Source organism: Phalacrocorax carbo, chromosome 14 (assembly GCF_963921805.1).
Source record: "Phalacrocorax carbo chromosome 14, bPhaCar2.1, whole genome shotgun sequence".
NCBI classification, from domain to species: domain Eukaryota; kingdom Metazoa; phylum Chordata; class Aves; order Suliformes; family Phalacrocoracidae; genus Phalacrocorax; species Phalacrocorax carbo.
The window spans coordinates 12,073,960-12,092,072 of NC_087526.1; the positions used below are offsets into that span (position 1 = coordinate 12,073,960).

The 18,113-nt window shown below is 41.8% G+C and overlaps 1 protein-coding gene across 1 annotated transcript in view; it reads right to left on the minus strand.

Annotated features, from left to right (window-relative positions):
• The window catches only part of TOP1 (DNA topoisomerase I), a 68,415-nt gene that overhangs the window by 13,734 nt on the left and 36,568 nt on the right, over window positions 1–18,113 (minus strand). The window contains exons 4-9 of the mRNA XM_064465758.1: window positions 12,859–12,985; window positions 12,241–12,299; window positions 9,453–9,548; window positions 8,116–8,191; window positions 7,006–7,103; window positions 2,455–2,570 (exon numbers count right to left, since the gene is read on the minus strand). Coding sequence (XP_064321828.1) covers window positions 2,455–2,570; window positions 7,006–7,103; window positions 8,116–8,191; window positions 9,453–9,548; window positions 12,241–12,299; window positions 12,859–12,985 — 572 coding nt within the window. The remainder of the gene's footprint in view (window positions 1–2,454; window positions 2,571–7,005; window positions 7,104–8,115; window positions 8,192–9,452; window positions 9,549–12,240; window positions 12,300–12,858; window positions 12,986–18,113) is intronic.

Genomic DNA, 18,113 nt, shown 5'->3' on the forward strand with positions numbered 1-18,113 from the left:
ACCCTGAAGCTGTGGATTCGACATCTAACATTCCTATCGAGTGTCTTTTTGGTCCAGACTGCATTCCTGACAACCTGTGAGGTGCCAGTGATCTCTGTGAAGGATTTTGCATGCAGCTCACATCTCTAGCTAGTTGCAAGAAATATTTAAAGTCCCAATGGGCTGGCAAACAGTCAACACCTGTGGATTTTTTAACAACCATTTTACTGCACAAAAGTCAATACAAGAAACAGTACCGTTGATTCTATGCTCTTGGAAAAAAAATACCACACTTTTGATTTACTACGTGTTTTAAAAAGTTGCACCATCTCCAAAATTAAAGTATGGGAGTAAGCTATAAAACTTTAAGATCTATAAACCCTTGTAAAACAGGACTTAACAAAAGGTCCACAATTAAATTAAACCAACAGTAACTCTGCCAATTTTTAAGCTGCAACCCAAAATACAGCATGTTTGCTTGTAACAGGAAATGGGGGAAGGGAGAGACAGCAAGGGAAACTGTTTTTCCAGGCTGCAAGTCTAGCTTGAAAGAGGCTATCAAGTTAGTATGGCGTTACGGGGCTAAGATGACCGATATTTTTCCCAAATTGCTGAAGGCTCAGTCGCCTTTATCTAATCACTTTAGAATATATTTTATTGGACTCAATTTCCTCTTTTTTACAAAGGTTTGAAAAGGCTTTCAGTGACAGGGCTGGAAAAGAAAAAAAATAGTATTTCCAGAACCATGAATCTTAAGGTACCTGACTTAAAAACTGAAAGACCGAGAGCAATCAGGGGACATAATGAGCAGAAGAGACTGAAGCACAGCTGCCACCATCTACTCTCCTACCTTGTCCCGTCTACAGAAAAACACGCAAGTTCAAGCCACCTTTAGGGTACGAGCAGTAGCTCGTTAACTCCGTCACCTGAACATATAAGCCAAGCCCTAAAGATGGTTTTGGCATTTCAAGGTCCTTCGCTGAGTCTGGTATTGTCAGCACAAACAATAAGTCCAGCAGCCATTACGTTAGATGGAAACGGGCAGTCTCACTGCAGTGCAATCACTCGGCAAGGGACAGATCCCTCCAGCGAGAGCCCGCAGCCTGGCAGCTGGCTGCCCAGCCATAGCGTGATTATTGGACTCTACAAATCACCCTAGGATAATCTTGAAATTAGACAATGCCTTGTGAGCACAGACAGCGGCTCTCAGCAGCTGCTGTGTATATCAGACATCTGATTTTTTGTCTAGTTTCTCAAGGAAGATTTATGTGATTGCTTTATTTGCCAGACCCGCTGTTCACCCTGTAACTGTTGAGCCTATTGATGAATTCCTGCCATGACAGAGACAGGTTGCAAAATCCCTGCACCTCCTAAAGGTTTCATGAAATAGATGGCTTGATAGAAGAGGAGCAATTTGCTGCCCACACCAAAGGGACAGCTACAGTGCAATTTGCCCATCCCCTTCTCTAGACAGCTGGAGAGATACCATACATTCTTCAATGGAGGAAAAAAATTTCCAACTTTGTAACAGGTTCTTATCAAACCCTAAGAAAGAAGTCTGTAGGCTTCCTTGATCAGTGTGCTGCTTGCTTGGTGTCAGCCTTTAATGGGATATGTTTATTTCACTATATTGATGCTGAAAATGGATGCCACCTATTTCTCAGTATTTAAAAATGTGCCATGTCACATGAAAATGGCACACTGCTCCTGGAAGGGTTCCATGCACAGATGTCCCCTTCACCAAAAATTACATTTTCATCCATTCAAATGCCTCCCACTTAATTCAGTCCTGGGTTAATTTGACCCTTCATTTCACATGATCACAGGACTAAAAGGAAACACATGGGTCATCAAGTCTGGTCTCCAGCAGGCATCACATCATATAATCCCTTCCACATGAGCCTCTAACAGCCAGTCAGCCCAGCATATTAGAATCCCACATCAATTAGTTCTACCGCACACAATGGTGAGTGGGACCATGACTTACATCACAGGGCTGTGTCCTTGAGGCCAGGGTCATCCCATGCATTCCTACAAAATTCCATTGTTTTTTATCCCACTCATACCACCAGATGAATTTCATCACAGATGACAGAAGTTGCATTTCATAAGGTTAAAGAAAACAGAGCAAGCCTACAGGTGACCGGTGATGAAGTAGTTACAATTACGTGCTCTACTGGTTATACACTACTACTCTCAGGCGTACGACACACTGATACTGTTAAGTAACCTGAGAGATTTACTACCATAGCAGAGTGAGAAGAAGTTTACCTCCATGTCAACTCGGTTAGCGGAATTCAGGAGGGTGTTCCTTTACTTCCACAGATCATTCCTTCACTTAGCCACTGAGGAACTTCTTTTAAGCTAACCACTGAAACAAAACCACCTCCTCGTCTCCTCAGTCCCCAGAAGAATGCCACAATACCCTGAGAATGTTTATTTCTCTTCCCAGAAAGTGGAAACAGATTAACTCACCATCATAATAAAACTTGACATTTTCAGGCAGAGGTTCATATGGTGGAGCAAATACAGGACCTTTGTGCTCTAGGAACTTCCATTTAATGCCTTCAGGGTAGCGCTCTTCTTCCCACCTTCAAGAGAGAAATATGAACCAATACAATTTTAAGCTCCTAATATTCATTTTATTACTAGGTGGGTATAAGAATATGCTGAAGAAAAATCAGCACGCAATCATTGCTTTGCCAGGCACAGACCGAGTACAAATATTCAATGCAGTCACCATTTATTTTCTCTCCCCCCACCCCCCCTTTTTTTTTTTTTCCTTTTTTTAAAAAACAAAAATGCACAACCATGCCCCTAAACAGAACACCTTGGGTCACAGGTTATCTGATAGCACCATAGACCTCACCTCCCACTTGCTGCCCTTTTCACAAAATCACACAGCTGAAAAAGCTTAGAACTTAAGAAAATGAAGAATTCAGTCTTGTAAAGCAGCTAGGATGAGGCCAAATTACAGTCAGCTGTGATCTAACATCAGGTCCAGGATGCCTGCTCAGCAAAGCCAAACAACTGTAGTATATTATGCATCTGCTTTCAGATGTGGACAAGTATGTCGTTAAGGGCAGAGATAAAGAAACACGTGTTCATTTACAACCTAAATGAGAACAAACCTGCTCAGACAAGAAAGACTGAAACCTGCTCTATCATTTTAAATTCATTCCAATTCTTTGGGTAAGAACAGCATACTTGAAGAAACACAGAGTAGCACAGGAAAATGGCAAACTTGCCTTAAAGCACCTCTATAAAAATGTTTTGCAAATGATGCATTAGATATCACAACATGGCAAGGTAGGTGCCACCAATCCCACATTCCAACTGAACAAACTCACATGGTCAGCAACTCATCTACAGAGAAAAGGGGTCCTGCCAGGCCAGTACCCTCCCCCTATTTCCCAGTTCCCTGTGCCCAAGCCACTGATTCCACACTCCTCCCCTCTAAACTTCTTTCATGATTACCAGAACATTACTGTTACATGCTGCCGGCATAGGGTTCCCTGCTGAGAAAGGCTATTTTACCTTAGTGACTAATCAACTGGAGGACCATTAACCTGTCACAGCACTTGGTCTTTGAATTGCCCAAACAACTTTGCTGAGCAGCCATGACAATACAAAAAGTTAAAGCTTCCCTCTAGTGTCAGCCCTACGGAGCGGTCCCAGTCTGGGTGCAACAGCAGCTAAGAGAAGATGTGCATGTACTGCATGCATCTCAAGAGATGTCATGTACAAAAGCAGATCACTTCATCCCTAGTGAAGTAACAGGGCCACTGTACAGAAGATAAGCACTGTATAGAGAAAAGAGCTTCTGCTAGAAAACACTCAAAATCCTTCTCTGGTGCCTCTACGTGTATAATTTCAGAACAACAACAATTGTATGGGACACAGTGCTTTGCTATAGTTAAAAAGGCACCATCTTTGACCACAGCACTAGACCTGACTTCTCCCTCGTGAGAAGCACGGTAACATCTTTAACAGCAAAGCGCGCAACCCCAGCCATCGGTACAAAACCTGCACATCGGATTTCAGTCCCTGGCTGGGAAGAAGGCTTGAGTAAACGATGTTGATATAAGAAGCTAATATTGACATTTGAAGTCTAGATCCCAAATATTTACATTCCTAATGATTGTTTTTTACATTCATTAGAAGCTACAAATCTAAATATTTTGTCAAACATAGGCCTAGGTTCTTCCACCCAGAAGCTCCTTCCAGCAAAATAAATCTAAACCATTCACCCCTCCTCCCAGCCACAAAAAGGCTATCCTCTCTGACAATGAATATTTTCAGTCCAGTAAGAAAAAAAGTGAGGGGATCATTCACAGTAGCTACTACTTTACGGGATAGGTTTGTTATTCTTGCTTTTCAGCTGTGGCCTTTTAAGATTTATCACTCTGGTATTTACTTGATGAGAAATTCTGTTCCTCTACCCATTCCTGCTCTTTTATAAAGGATGTATGGAAAAGGAGTACCAGAAAGGTAGTAGTTTAAATAGATAGCTGAAGCACATTGTGTCTTTTGGGAGGGCTACAAGGAAACACGGGATTCATGGGGTGGTTTCGAAGCCCAAAGCTACCAGAGAGTTTGCCACAAAAAGATCACAAACCATTCCCAAACCCACCTCCACCTTCCTAAACCTTGTACATAAGCATTAAGAGAAAAGGTAAAAGTGAACCTCCTGAGGTTAATCAATTTTTCATCCTCATATCCTTTTAAACAAATAAAAAACACTACAGCAGCACTGCCCAAGGTAGCTCTTGGCACTAAAGCAACATTCTACAAATGATTTTGTGGGAGCGTATTAGGACAGCTGCCTTACTGATTTGAGCAGAAGCAGCACTAACCAGGCAAACAGGTACAGTGATGAAACACTGCATTGAACCTGTCGAAGAATGCCAGGGTGGCTCAGGAAGGTAGAGTTGGGGAGGGTTTTCCAAGTGGAATGAAAACAGAGAAGATTCTTAGGGAAAAAAAAAAAAGAATACACCTCAGGGACATGTTATTTCAAGGAAATGAACTTGCTATAACACAAGGTGGGAGAAGTGCTCGTAAGGTATACTTCTGGGTTGCATATTCTTCACACGCTGACAGGGTGTGAAAATGACCTCTAGCAGAGCTCCACATAGTGATGAACGAGGCCAGTGCCTGGGAATGTCTAGCATCAAGTATTCACATAAGTGAGGATGAAAAATGCTAAAGGCAGCAAGCGCTTGAGGAAGCAGCAAAAAAAAAAAAAAGATATCAGACATTCAGAAAATTGACTCAGATGGAACATAAAATGACCTTAAGAGACACAGCTAAGTGCAGATGAAACCCTGTCCAGCAAAGACACACTACACAAAAGCTGTGGCTGGACGACAGGAACATCAACAGAAGGATGATGCAGTTACCTACTGCCAAATTTTGCAAAACACGCTTTCAAAGGCAGTTTTCCTCAGCAGTAAGCACAAATCGCAGAGCTTTTCACAGCTACCTGGGAGTGTGCTGCCAAGGCAGGTGAGGGGAGATCAGTACGGCTTTCCAGTAAAGGTCTGCTGTTGAAGGATACAGACTATGATAAAAGGGAGCTGTGATAACAGAACATTAAGTTGGATAGAACCAGCAAGGGCAGCTGAGACAAAGCCAAAAAGAGAACGGATCGTTAAGGCTTAAAGAGACCTTCTGTAGCTTCCTATTGCTTCGTGTCCCTGTAGTTTGTTAATATCAAAGCACATTAAAAACATACGGTCAAGGGGATAGAGAAAAGTGTTTTGCTCAGAAAAAAAAATATCAGAAGAGTTTTGGGGAGAGGCCTGAAAACCAAGTTTCTAAGGGAGTATACAAATATGAAAAATATATGCAAGTGCTGATGTACTGAGGAAGCTGCGACAATCAAAGAAAAATACGCGAAGACTACAAACACTACAGAATAATTTTTCTTTTTAAAGGTGAAACAATAAAAGTGACAATAGAGGGGTAAAAGACTGAAGCTGAAAGGATCGAAGAAGCTTGCAAAGGCATTCCCCAACGCTACAGATCTATTAAAAATAGCCAAATGATGTAAGAAAATGCTCATGGAGACGTCATCCCCAAAAGGTCCTCAAAATACATTACTGGAGTGCAGAAAACACACACACTTTTGAAATCTACATATGCATTAAATTGAGGGAAGTACTAAAGACCCAAACTTCAAAACACACAAGTAATAGCTCCTCAAATCTAGCAATAAGAGTAGCTTAAATTACTGCGGAGAGTTAAAAAAAATCCATCAGGTTTCTTACAGAGCACTACTGATGCTGCACAGGTCTGTCTTCCAAATGAACCACAACGTTTAGCCTCATTTAGAAAAAGTTCTAAAACAATTTAAGAGTGAGAGAAAGCACAACTTCAGTTGCTCAGCAATGTTACTTCAGGACCCTGGGCAAGACAGGAAGCGCTTTCCATTCAAAATGTTTTCAAAATTCATTTTCCAAACAGGCTACGCTTAACTGGCCACTTGACCAACTTTCCTTTTTCTTCCAGAGACAGAAGCAGGTTTGAGGGGAACACAGGTGACACCCAGCTAGAATAAAAAGGTGAGCACCCACTTATGTTGTACCTCCTATATAATACAGATAAGATCTACTGGAATACTATGCCTGCACATATTTATATATTCCTGCTGATACGCCCAAGCCTACACGTTTTCATATTGCTCTGAAAAGTGTCAGCAAGAAGCAGGTTCTGGGTACAAGAATACTGGTATTTGATCATTATAGGCAGCCGCTACATTCTACAGATGGGGGGAAAAAAACACCCTAAAACCCCCTTCTTTCTTGTTTTAGGTATACCAAAAAAGGTATTGTACTTACAATTCAGAGGATGAATGTAGTGAATGAGCTATTTATTTAGAGCTTACCAGAAAGTAAACCAATTATTCTGAACAAATCCTCATGAACCAACGACAGAGAAAGCCAGATGTGCTTAGTCAGCATGGGAGGTTAACAGGGAAAGTCCAGGTGCAGAGGGTAGCCTATGTCATTGGTATATAGTTACCATTTCCATTTTTGCTCCTCTTCTTTTTTCGGCTTCTTTCTCTTGTCCGCTTCAGGGACTTTCTTATCTTTGCTCTTAGCTTTCTTTGCTTTGATGTCCTGCAAAACAAATAAGAATCTGTTAGAAGAAGCTACTGTATTTCCCCCTCCCTGAAGAGATGTTTTAAAGCTAAAAGACTGTCTCTTGGGGTATATAAGTTTGACCACAAACAACTGAATTCCTGTGGCCTCACTATATAAATGCGTTCTTAGACCATCCTATTAAGTCAAAGTTTGCTGACGGTCCCACTTACATTTTAGGCCAAATTCTTTTACTTTACACCTGGGACATGTGAAGCGCGCACACAGCCAGCTACCCTGCCTCACCTGATAAGTGGTGAATCTGGGCTATAGTAACATGGTTGCTTAGTTATATAAACACCCTTCCTGGCCTGCACTAGGGTATCTAGTCTGGCAAATGCTCTGTAGCACTTACACCACTGTGAGGTGGCTTCTGGGAACGTACTGGTATATGCTCACTATAGAGACACTTTCACTGAAGGGAAGAATTAACCATGTTGCCAGAAGATGCTTGTGACTTGTGCCTTAGAAGGTTATCTTTGCTAGACAGGGAACATAGCTCATTAGTCTCAAATTATGGCTACTCTCTCTTCACTGAGTCCCTCTCCGAAGAAATTTCCACCCCAGGCTCCACCTAAAATCTTAAAGTGTCTTTCTAGCAGCTAATCTTGGTTTCATGTCCTCTACTTCTGAACTGTGCTGCATCATCTGTGCAGTTACCAGATGATGTTAGTAAGGCTCCTCTACCCTCTGCGAGCTACTTAACAGAAGGACTGTGAATTGCCTGGAACAGGCTGAAGTTCATGTCCTGGAGGCATCTTCTCCAGCCGTTCCTTTAAGAGCAGGAAAAAGTTTTCCTGACTTTTTTTACATTATGGCTCAGAGAAGTTAACCTGCACCATATGTGGGGATCTACCACACGCAGTTTTGTTCCAGACTGGTCCTTGCCTCCTTACCCTTGAATCAGATTACCCCCGCCTTACATAATTCAACACCAAATTGTCAGCCTTGCTTTTCTTGATCATAGAAATAAACTCATCTTTCACATTACCTCTTCCTCCTCTTGTTTCCTTTTTTTTGCTTTCTTGATGTCTTCTGTTTTGATTTTATTGGGTTTGTACTCAGCACTGTAAGAACAAAAAGACTAGCTGATGAAAAGAATCAATTTTCCAGTATAAAAAATAAAGATAAGTCATACACATGCAAAGCTTGTGTGCACAAGTTCACAATATTTCTGGCACATTTAATTTCTAAAGAATATAATTTTATGCCCAACTCTCCCAGAAGACTGAATAATCCCTATCCAGCAAAACAGCCTACAAAATCCTGAAACCCATACGCTGTTACTGTGAACACCTCTCCACAGGTTTCAGACTGCTGAAGCAAAAATCTTCCTTGATGAAGAATCGATTCAAAAGCATTAGTAGTCACCCAGTGATTACATGGGATGGGATAAATGGGCAAAAGCTTAGTGGCATGTTCTACCCCTAAATCCTTTTCTAGTCATCAGTCTGGGATCTGCCCACAAGCCTCATTTTTTGTATCCCCCACCAGTTCAAACAATAACAAAATTGACTACTGGCAAATTCTTAATCTTTCCACTGCAGACATGAGATGGGAGGTCACAAAAACTTAACAGAAGGCAGCAAGTGATTACACAAAAGAAAAGCTGCCACACCCATCCCTCTTGGAAACTGAGAAATACCACATAGGGACAGAATGCCACTATGGTTAAACCCTACCAACCCTTCAGCTCCAGCCTGCTAATGAGGTCACGCTACCTAAAGAGCTGGACGCACACAGATGGCGACAGATGACAGCATGATGTAACTGGGCTCTTATTTTACTGGGTAGGTTCCTATATCAGGCAAACACCATGTATATTTTTCTTTTGATTTAGAGACAAAAATCCTCAGCATAACCCACGACATATTTAGACTCTAGGCAAACCATGCCAAGCAGCGGAGGCAAACCTCCTCCCCGCCCCCAAACAGGCTGACAATGCATTTTCTTCCTCTTGTGCAGTCATTTCCTCACCCAGCAGAAACCACTGCAGCCACTTACTGAGCATTAATACCTCACTTGCTCAGATTTATGTTTTACAATCTTTATCGGTGCCTTTATCTACCTTCTGGGTTTTTACTTCTTTATTTACTAGCACTGCAACATTTCACAGCAGCAGGTAATGGTATTTTACCTTGGACACCACAAATACTAGCCTTGCCCTGCTCAGAGAACTTGTAACAGCATAAGGAGCCTGGTCTCAGACCTCCAGTCACCCATCTGAACAAGTTTGTACTGATGACCTGAAATCCCACCTGCTCCCTCAATGTTATATATTTAAAACTACCAGTAAACATCCAAGTCACCAGCACCCACGCCACTTACTCATCATCTTCTCGAGGTCTCTTCAGGGGTTTGGAGTCCTCTTTAGGAGACGCATAAAACCCATCATCATCTGGTTCATCTTTAATACGTGGTGGACTACAATAAGAAGCAAAGAAAGGTGGTTCTAACTTCAAAGAGAAAGCTTATTGGAAACCAGCAACAACTCAGTTTTAAGAAATTATCATCTGCAAAATGGGCATGCCCTCCAGTCCTGGAATGTGTTGTTTTCTTACAACCCCAAAGACCTGAGGTGTGTCATTCTGTGAATATCCACAGACAGCATAAGGAGAGCCTTTCAGCATCTATGTATTTGCCATTTCTCAAGCAACATCAAGATCAATTTCAACTGCTTAGATTTAACTGTTGTTTCTTTGAGGTTTTGAGTAAAAACAACTGCAGCTTCCAGCACTTTCAAATATACTTAAAACAAAACTGAAGTACATGCATGTGTGCAAATAGAGGACATTACCTTCAACTCAATAACCTTATTGCGCCTGATAAGAGAGAAAAATATTCCCAACTAAACAAAGATTTGAAAGCTATTCCCTGAAAAGGAAGCAAAGATTTGGCAAAGTTAAGCTGATCGGTCTCTTTTCACTGTCCAAACTGCAGGAGGCAAACAATTCTGTCCCTTTCAACAGACCGCAAATCTTAAATTAGGCTCAATGTTTTCAGCCATAATGTCCCAAGACACCAGTAATAAGAAAAAAAAAAAAGTACGAGTACAAGAGACTCTCACTTTAAACAAACTCATTATTTCTAGATTTCACAGAAGCATTTCACTTATCTTCATAAAGAAGAGTCCAAAATTACATTTTGAAGCACTTAGCACTGCTCCACTCAGGTAGAAAAAGAATCAGTGCCGTCTTGGGCTTTCCTATTCATATTCAGTCAGCAATAGCTGTATCAAATTGACTCAGTTTCCAAGTCAACATGCGGATTTTGCAATTGGATGGAGTGGGAGAGAAAAAAAAACCACCAGCATTCTGCTTTGTAGATCGCAGTCAGCAAGAGACATTCTAGAGTCTTATTTTAGCTGGTAATGTGTCCATGAAGCAGAACAAGGTGGTTTGCTCTTTCACAGCTGTAAAGCCACTGCAGTGCTGGCAGATGCAACTTAAGGGAAACAGATACGTGCTGATATAAGAAGCCATTTCTGTGGCATCGCCTAAGATTAAGTAAGACACAAGCCTGCAGCACACAGACAGTTGCTAAACATCTGTGGAAAAAGAGGTATTTGTCCCATTTAATTTCTTCTCCCTTCCAGGCAGAAATCTAGAACTACTGTTTCATAAGTTGCTAGGAATGTTATCTAGTCTATTTTAACACTGAAATATTTTGCAGCATTTTCTAATAGTGGGAAATGAAGTGTGATTATCTTAGAAGAAAGGAGCTATATGACCAAGCTGAACCTTGACTTGCATTGTTTCTAAGACCGTAACGTTGCTCATCATACTGAGTCTTAAGGAAGAAAACCAAAACCATGTGAGTGAGTACATCTTCCTCTGGTGAACTTGTAAGAGAACATTTCAGCAGGAAAAAAGAAAATTATTACTTCACTCTTAGCCAGCTTTTGGCCCTGAGGGAGGCACAATTGTCATGGCTCCTCCAGGCTTTCCTCAAACACACAAGAAAATGCTCTTGGACCTAGAGAGGACCCAGTTACCTTGATATGAGCACACCCAAAGTCCCTCGTGAGATTAGCACATGCATGCAATTCTGCTGAACAGTAGAGGCTAGAACAAGTTATTAACTGTCTCCCACACCATGAAACACCTATGCTATTTCCAGAGTATCCCCAAAAGAGCCTGGAGAGGGCGCCTCTTCCCTGTGCCAAGCATAACTACTTAGCTTGCATTTTAGAATAGCAGTAAGAAGATGAAATGAATGGAAGAACTCATGTCAAGAAGGCGCATGCAAAATACACAAAGACCAACAAACAGGCATGGACTAGACAGGTGTCTTCTCCCAGCCTCTCTGTGTCCGCAGAACATGGTGAGACTGGAAGGATTTTGTTGTTAAGTGGTTTTGTAAAACTGGACACATGATTGAAAGCTTTTCTTGACTAACAGATATGAACACGTGCATCCACCGTACCACAGACCTCCAATAAGTCAGTGGACTGGATTTACCACCATAAAAATAACAAATGGCTGGATTTCAACAAGCCACAAGAGATCTTAGTCAAGTATTAAGAAAAAGCACTCTTCTACCAATTGCTCACTTCAAGTTTTTAATAAGACTACTTAGTGGTGACTGATACAACACCTCAGTCCAGGAGGCTCTATTATTGCCAGGAATTTAGTAGAGTAGGACATCTAGGCATTTTCTGAAGGTACTTCTGATTTTACACAAGCACCCTCCTTACTCGTCACTCCTCTGCAAAGGCTTTAGGCTGCAGTCACTTACAGAAGAGACACTCAGAGGCAATCTTGACTGTCTTTACACAGCCCTGTCTCCAGAGGACTGCCTGCAGGGTTCAAGTACCAATTTTACGACCCACTACCAGTATTTCTATAGTCCAATCTGTCCTTGGCAGAATTCAACTATGTAACAGTTGGACAAACCCAGCACGTGCAGGCAGATACCAGGTATTCAACAGCTCCCATCTCCAGTTACTAGGTAAGTAGATCAATTACCAGTTCCTGTAATTGAGAGGAATATATCGTCTGAAGGGGCAAAGGCACTTCAATTTTTTTCCCCAAGACCAAGTGAGAGGAGTCAAACACTGAGCACCTAAGAAAAGTCGAACTGCTTCTTTTTTCAGATCATACACCTGGTTTCTTACCTGGAGAAACCATTTTCCTTTTCCTTCTTTATTTTTATATCACCAGAAGACGATTTCATCTGAAAAAAATAAAAAGTAGGAGCTGATTAGCACTGCCCAGGGCACCTTATGTTTTCCAACATGCAACACAGGCAGGATATTTAACTTGCTGAAGGAACCAAAGGGCATTGTGACTGCATCTTCATCCCTTGTAGCCCTCAGCAAACTACATGACACACAAGGCAACATTTTCTGTAAGTCTTAGCCAATTCAGTATTTTCTGGCCCTCCAATTGATTGGACTTAACTTTAGAGTTTGTTCTTGCACAAACGTGATCTAACAGACTTTTCTCCCTTGTCTCTGAATCTAAGCTTAGCCAAGTGAAAAGTAACAGGGTTAAAAATGTGGAGCCAGGGGGCAGAGATCCAGTGTGGAACTGTTTCCATTCACAATATCTGCAGATAAAGCCTTCACAAGTTCTGGCACCCCACAAACCAAGACTCTGGGTTAGCTTTGGGATAATTCTCTCCAGGTTGAAAAAAACCCTTGGAACTATAAGCTACATCTAACCCACTGAGTTTGTACCATTCTGTAATACAAACCAGAAGCATCCTCTTGTCTCTCTCACAGGACACCTACCTTCTCTTCCTTTCTCTTCTCCTTGTCTTTATCTTTGTGTTTGTCTTTGTGTTTCTCTGAGCTGCCATCTTTGTGTTTGGTTTTCTCCTTGTCTTTGTGTTTCTTTTCCGAGGAATCTTTGTGCTCACTGCAAGACAAAAGCATATGTTTGCAGGAGGGAACACAAGGAGATTTGACTAAAACAGACAACTTCCAGCAGTAAAGAGTCACAGGTTTTGATGATTACAAACCCTACAAAATAAGGGATCACCTTAACAGGAAGATCCACCAGTCTCCTGTCATATGTCATCCATTCTCTGCGGGAGGAAGAGGAACAGGAGGGGAACATACCACAAAACCACAGCCGCCAAGCGCTCCACTTCAGGAAAACCCCCGTCAGCCTGGATTGCTGAGGAAATCCACAGCTGCTACACTTAAAGGTCAACACTTTAGGTTGAATTCCCACTGTCTCTGCTTTTCCTCTTTTTCCTAGTAAAAGGTCACTGGAATAGAGCCGCCAGTCCCATCAATGCCCATGTCAGCTTTTGCTCAGATAACAGTTTGTCATTGTAGCAGCTCTCATCTCTGGAACTTAGAGAAAACCGCTGATCTCTATTATTCCCAAACAGATGGGAAAACCAGAGCAAACAGGATATGCTATGTCCTTGTGTTTATGCAAAGTCAAACAGAAAAGGCAGGAATAACGCTGCAGTCCTCAGTTGGAGTTCTTTCATCAACTGTGCCTTACTACCATGGTCAGCCCAGCTCTGCTCTGGCGACTCTGCCTTGCAGGACAGAAACTCAAAGGTGTTTCCAAGTGAGAATCTGGTCTGCTACTACAGACAACAGTATTGGAAGTTTAAATACCCCAAATTCTTTAGTCAGAATAGAGGAGAAAAAAACCCCAAAGAGAAGAAAATAAATCAACCTTTTTTTATTCTACTTCTACCCCTTTCTGATTTCTGAGACATTTGAGTAAATTTGGATCACTTTTTCAAGTTCTTCTGATCAACCAGAAAGACACATGACTGTTTTCAAATGAAAATGAATTTTCTCATGGAATGACTTGACCCTTGGAGCCAGAAAGTGAGAAAAGCTCTCAGGAGACTCATGATAGAAACCGCAAGAACTGGCCATGAAGGTTAGCAGCACTGTTGTGGAAGCCAAACAGCAAGCCCGTCAATTCGACAGGCCTTCAATACATATTTCTAGTGTTGTGTGGAGTCCTTGAGGTCACCCTAGGCTTAAGCATACCACGGTGAAAATCGGGCTCTCTTCTACTAGGCACTGTTAGGCACCAAGCAAGCTACCCTCCTCACACTGGCAGTTCACACCCCTCCTTCCCCAATGCTTGACTCCCATCATTACTGCCCTTGGGACTCACACTGTTTCTCCCTGGGACTATGCAATGCAATGCAAAGCTTTACTAGAAATAGGCAGCTTCCTATTTCAGTTATTTCAACACTCAAGTGCAAGCTCAAACTGATCTGGGCGAACATAGCCCTGAAAAACAGCAAGCCTGGAATGCCAGGTAAGAATGTGATTTTTAAAAACAATATATGCATCAAGTCATCTTTCTATCATAAAAAACAGACTGCAGAAGAGTTGCATGTTTGATGGCTGCAGAAAGCAAGCAGCACATTAACCAGCTCCCAGAAAGCTTGTGTGTGATTAAGTGGAAGGCAGCCACAGTCACAAATATGCCAACCCACACCCAGCTGTAGAATCGCAGAGTAAAGTCCAATGTGGAGAGTTTGAGCCTCACGTAACACTAGCACGAATGGACCTGAACCTGCAAAAGGTCTAAATTATTCAAGCTCAGAGCAACACACAGTCCAATAAATACACACTGACCTTCCAAGCCCAAGCAGCTAAAGCATGAAAATCCATCTCTGTAGGAAATCAGTATATTCATGTACTGTGTCACATTAAAAGAGATCAGCAGGAAGAGAAACCAGTTTCATTTTAACTCTTTAGCAACCTCTTTATACTACATACAAAACTGTAAAGGAGTAGCTAAACATTAAAAGGCAACCGGCACTCTAGAAATTCTTGCAGATAGATGCACAGCGCCACATGTTGCCTGTGAGTGAAGATTCAACAACTGCAGACTATTCTTACCCAGCAGATCATGTTATGTACACTGTGTGATCTGGGCATGCAAGTACACATACAGTACATCCCGACGCTGGATCTCGGAAATGCACGAGGTTCCTGCTACTCTTGCTCAGATTTGACATCCCAGTTTCTGTACCCTGTTTGTTCATCAGCATCTATGAGTGGAGACACCTATTTCGTTTTCCTTTGCTCCAACTAGATTCATTGACTGTCTGAAAGCACAGACCCCACACAAGTTATTGACCATTTTTAAACTCAGGAAGGTCTGGAAATTCTGACTTGATATCTTTTACTGTTTTCTGTATGCTAGGTACCTCATTTGCCAAAGATTTAAGTTTTACAATTAGAAACATATATCATTATATAGGAAAAACCATAACAAACACACAAGGCTTAGACCGATTTTGTTCTCTGCAAGTCTGCTTTTGTCTATTTTCTGACTTTCTTCTTATTATTTGGTATTTAAATCCTACCTGAAATAACATGCTTTACTCAGAGAACAATTTGCATCTTCAAAGCATGGTACACACTGCAATCGATGGAGTTAGTTCTCTAAGGTAAAGTTAATGACAGTGTCTGTTGCTTGGGAGTTTGGAATAGCAAAAAAAAAAAAGACATTTAAGCTTTCAGCACTACACTCCTTCTTCCCTAGCAGCCAAGACCACTAGCTTTCAATGTGTGACTGGTAGAGCCCTAGGATGTACAAAAAACACGACTAAAAGCAAATTAATAGATGACAATCTATATCTGCAAAGCTAATACTAAAAAAAAAAGAAAATCCCATTGGTCTAAAACAACAGTGACAATTTTTGTGTGTATTGAATGCTTACAGACTATGGCTGGAATAAAAAAAAGTGCTAAAAACTTAGGCTTGTTTAAGCAGAAGCTCAAGTGACATCCCTCTCGAAAGAGAGTAAGTGGCCACCATTGAAAAGCTGTTACACAATCTAATCTAAAGCTAAGATTTTTCAGCACCAGCATCAGAATCAAGAAGTCTGGATTCCTGACTCATTCTTAGTTGTTGGGTTTTATTTTTGTATCACAAGACTCCCCTTCCCCTTTGCTCTGCAGCAAGCAGAAAGATTTCTCACCAAAGCAATATGGGCTCAGATAACCCAAGGAAACTGTCTCCAGTTTCACTCAGCAGCTTCATTTTCAAAACAACAGTATTGATGGCTAGACCCCGAGGTCCTGCTCGCTGCTGCTCCTGGTATGTGACTGGAAGAAATTCCCCAGATAAAAATCTGTTTTCATGTGCTACTTACTCCAATATAAAAAAGACCATAAATTGCTTTCCCTCATTTCTACGTAGATAGTGTGTCAGCCCTGCGTGTTTCTAGACAGTGGACCACAGCCCTGACTTCAACAACTCAGTCTGAAGTTTTCTGACATGTGCAATGATGAATGCATGTGCTGCTCTTCCCTAGGAGGGCCTGAAATCTGCATCTCTCAGAAAAGCTCATTTGGAAATGTGCTGATAACAAAGGCCACAAGCAACAATCCCGAGAAAGGTAACTTTTTTCTCCAGAAGCAAAGCAAGTTACACAGATATTAACTTTAGTCAGCAAGCTGAGCAGCTTTGGTCTTTCACTTGGCTAAGATACTTATGCAAGCCTCCAGGGGAAGACAATTTAACCACCACACTAATCTCAAAAGAAAAGAGAAGGCAACAGGATGCCATCCATAACCTGAAGAAGAGGTTTCAGCCTTCTATCAGAAAAGCTATTTCCAGACAACCCCAAAGCTATTATTAGGAAGGACTGGGAACAATTTAAAGATCAGAAGTCTGTCTTCCTGACCCATTCAAAATTGGGGGGGGAGGGAAATCACTTTTCTTTAAAGAAACCAAACACACACACACAAAAAAAAAGGTCTCAAGACCACATGCACCCAGATAATGTTATCCTGAATTCATGTCTCAGAGCACTGTAGATCCTTCATTACCTTTGCTGCACATGCCCCTCTGCCAACAAGCCAGCTTGACGCCACCGAAATAGAGCGGCAAACCCCCAATAATGATAGAGGGGAAACTTCAGTGCAAATCAGCGACAACTGGATTGTAGAACAATTGTTCACAATCTGTTTTAGAAATACCCAACTTTGCTGGCAAAAGATCTTCCTTTTCACTCAGACCACTACAGTTGAACCACTGCAGTGGCACTTGGAGTTTTACACCTTTGAAGGTGCTTAGTGCTCATAACCTGCACTTTTTTTTTTAAAGGCAACAAAGTACAGTGGGACACTGTACTCATACAGGCAGAACCAGGGATTACATCACCTAGAGACATATCATGGTACTGGCTTAGTTCAGACAAAGGCCATATGAGTAGAAATGCATCTCCTGAAGTACTACAGCCCCTCTGCTACCTTGCTTACTGTCTTTCATTTAGAGTTAGTGTAAACAAGGACATCTGAAGGCCTTGGAGAGCTCAGGCTGAAGCACACAAAGCAGTAAACGCAACAGAAGCGACCATTTCCCTGGAAAGCATGGCTGTATTTCCCAGTGAGGGTGCCTGCAGGAGGACAGGAGGGAAGAGAGGGAGAGGAAGGGAGAACAGGCACCTGGCAGCAGCTGCTCAGGCTACGATCACACGGGAAAGTCACAAGTGGAAAGTGTTTCCAAAGAATGGCAGATGTGCAGATCACAGCTTCCTTCTTCAGACTACAACAGCTTTGCAGTAATTTAACACCGCATTCTTCAGGTGCCATTTATGTACGTTAATAATCCCTTCCCAGGCCCTTTCCATTCCAGCTTCAAAATCACAAGCTGGGAAGGATGCTTTATCTAAAGTGTCTCTTATTTCCTCTCATTTTCTCAGATGTAATTAGCTCGTGACTGGGAATCTGCTACTAGCAAGCACCAGAGCTTTGCTGCAAGCAGAGCTTTGCCTGCCTACTTGGAAGCTGCTACAATGCAACTGAAGCATAAAATAACAGGGAGCTGTGACTTTACTGAAATCTAAAAACACAATAGGGACAGAGCATAGGTTACACAGCCCATGTCGTCTTTGACGTAATACAGTATTAATGGAAAACTGTGATCATATTCAGACTAACGCATACCAAGGAACGGCTGACTGTGCAGGGAGCATTTCAGAAACAGAAGTATTTTATGCTCACTGTTAGAGGGTTATCATATGGTATTACAGGGAATGAAC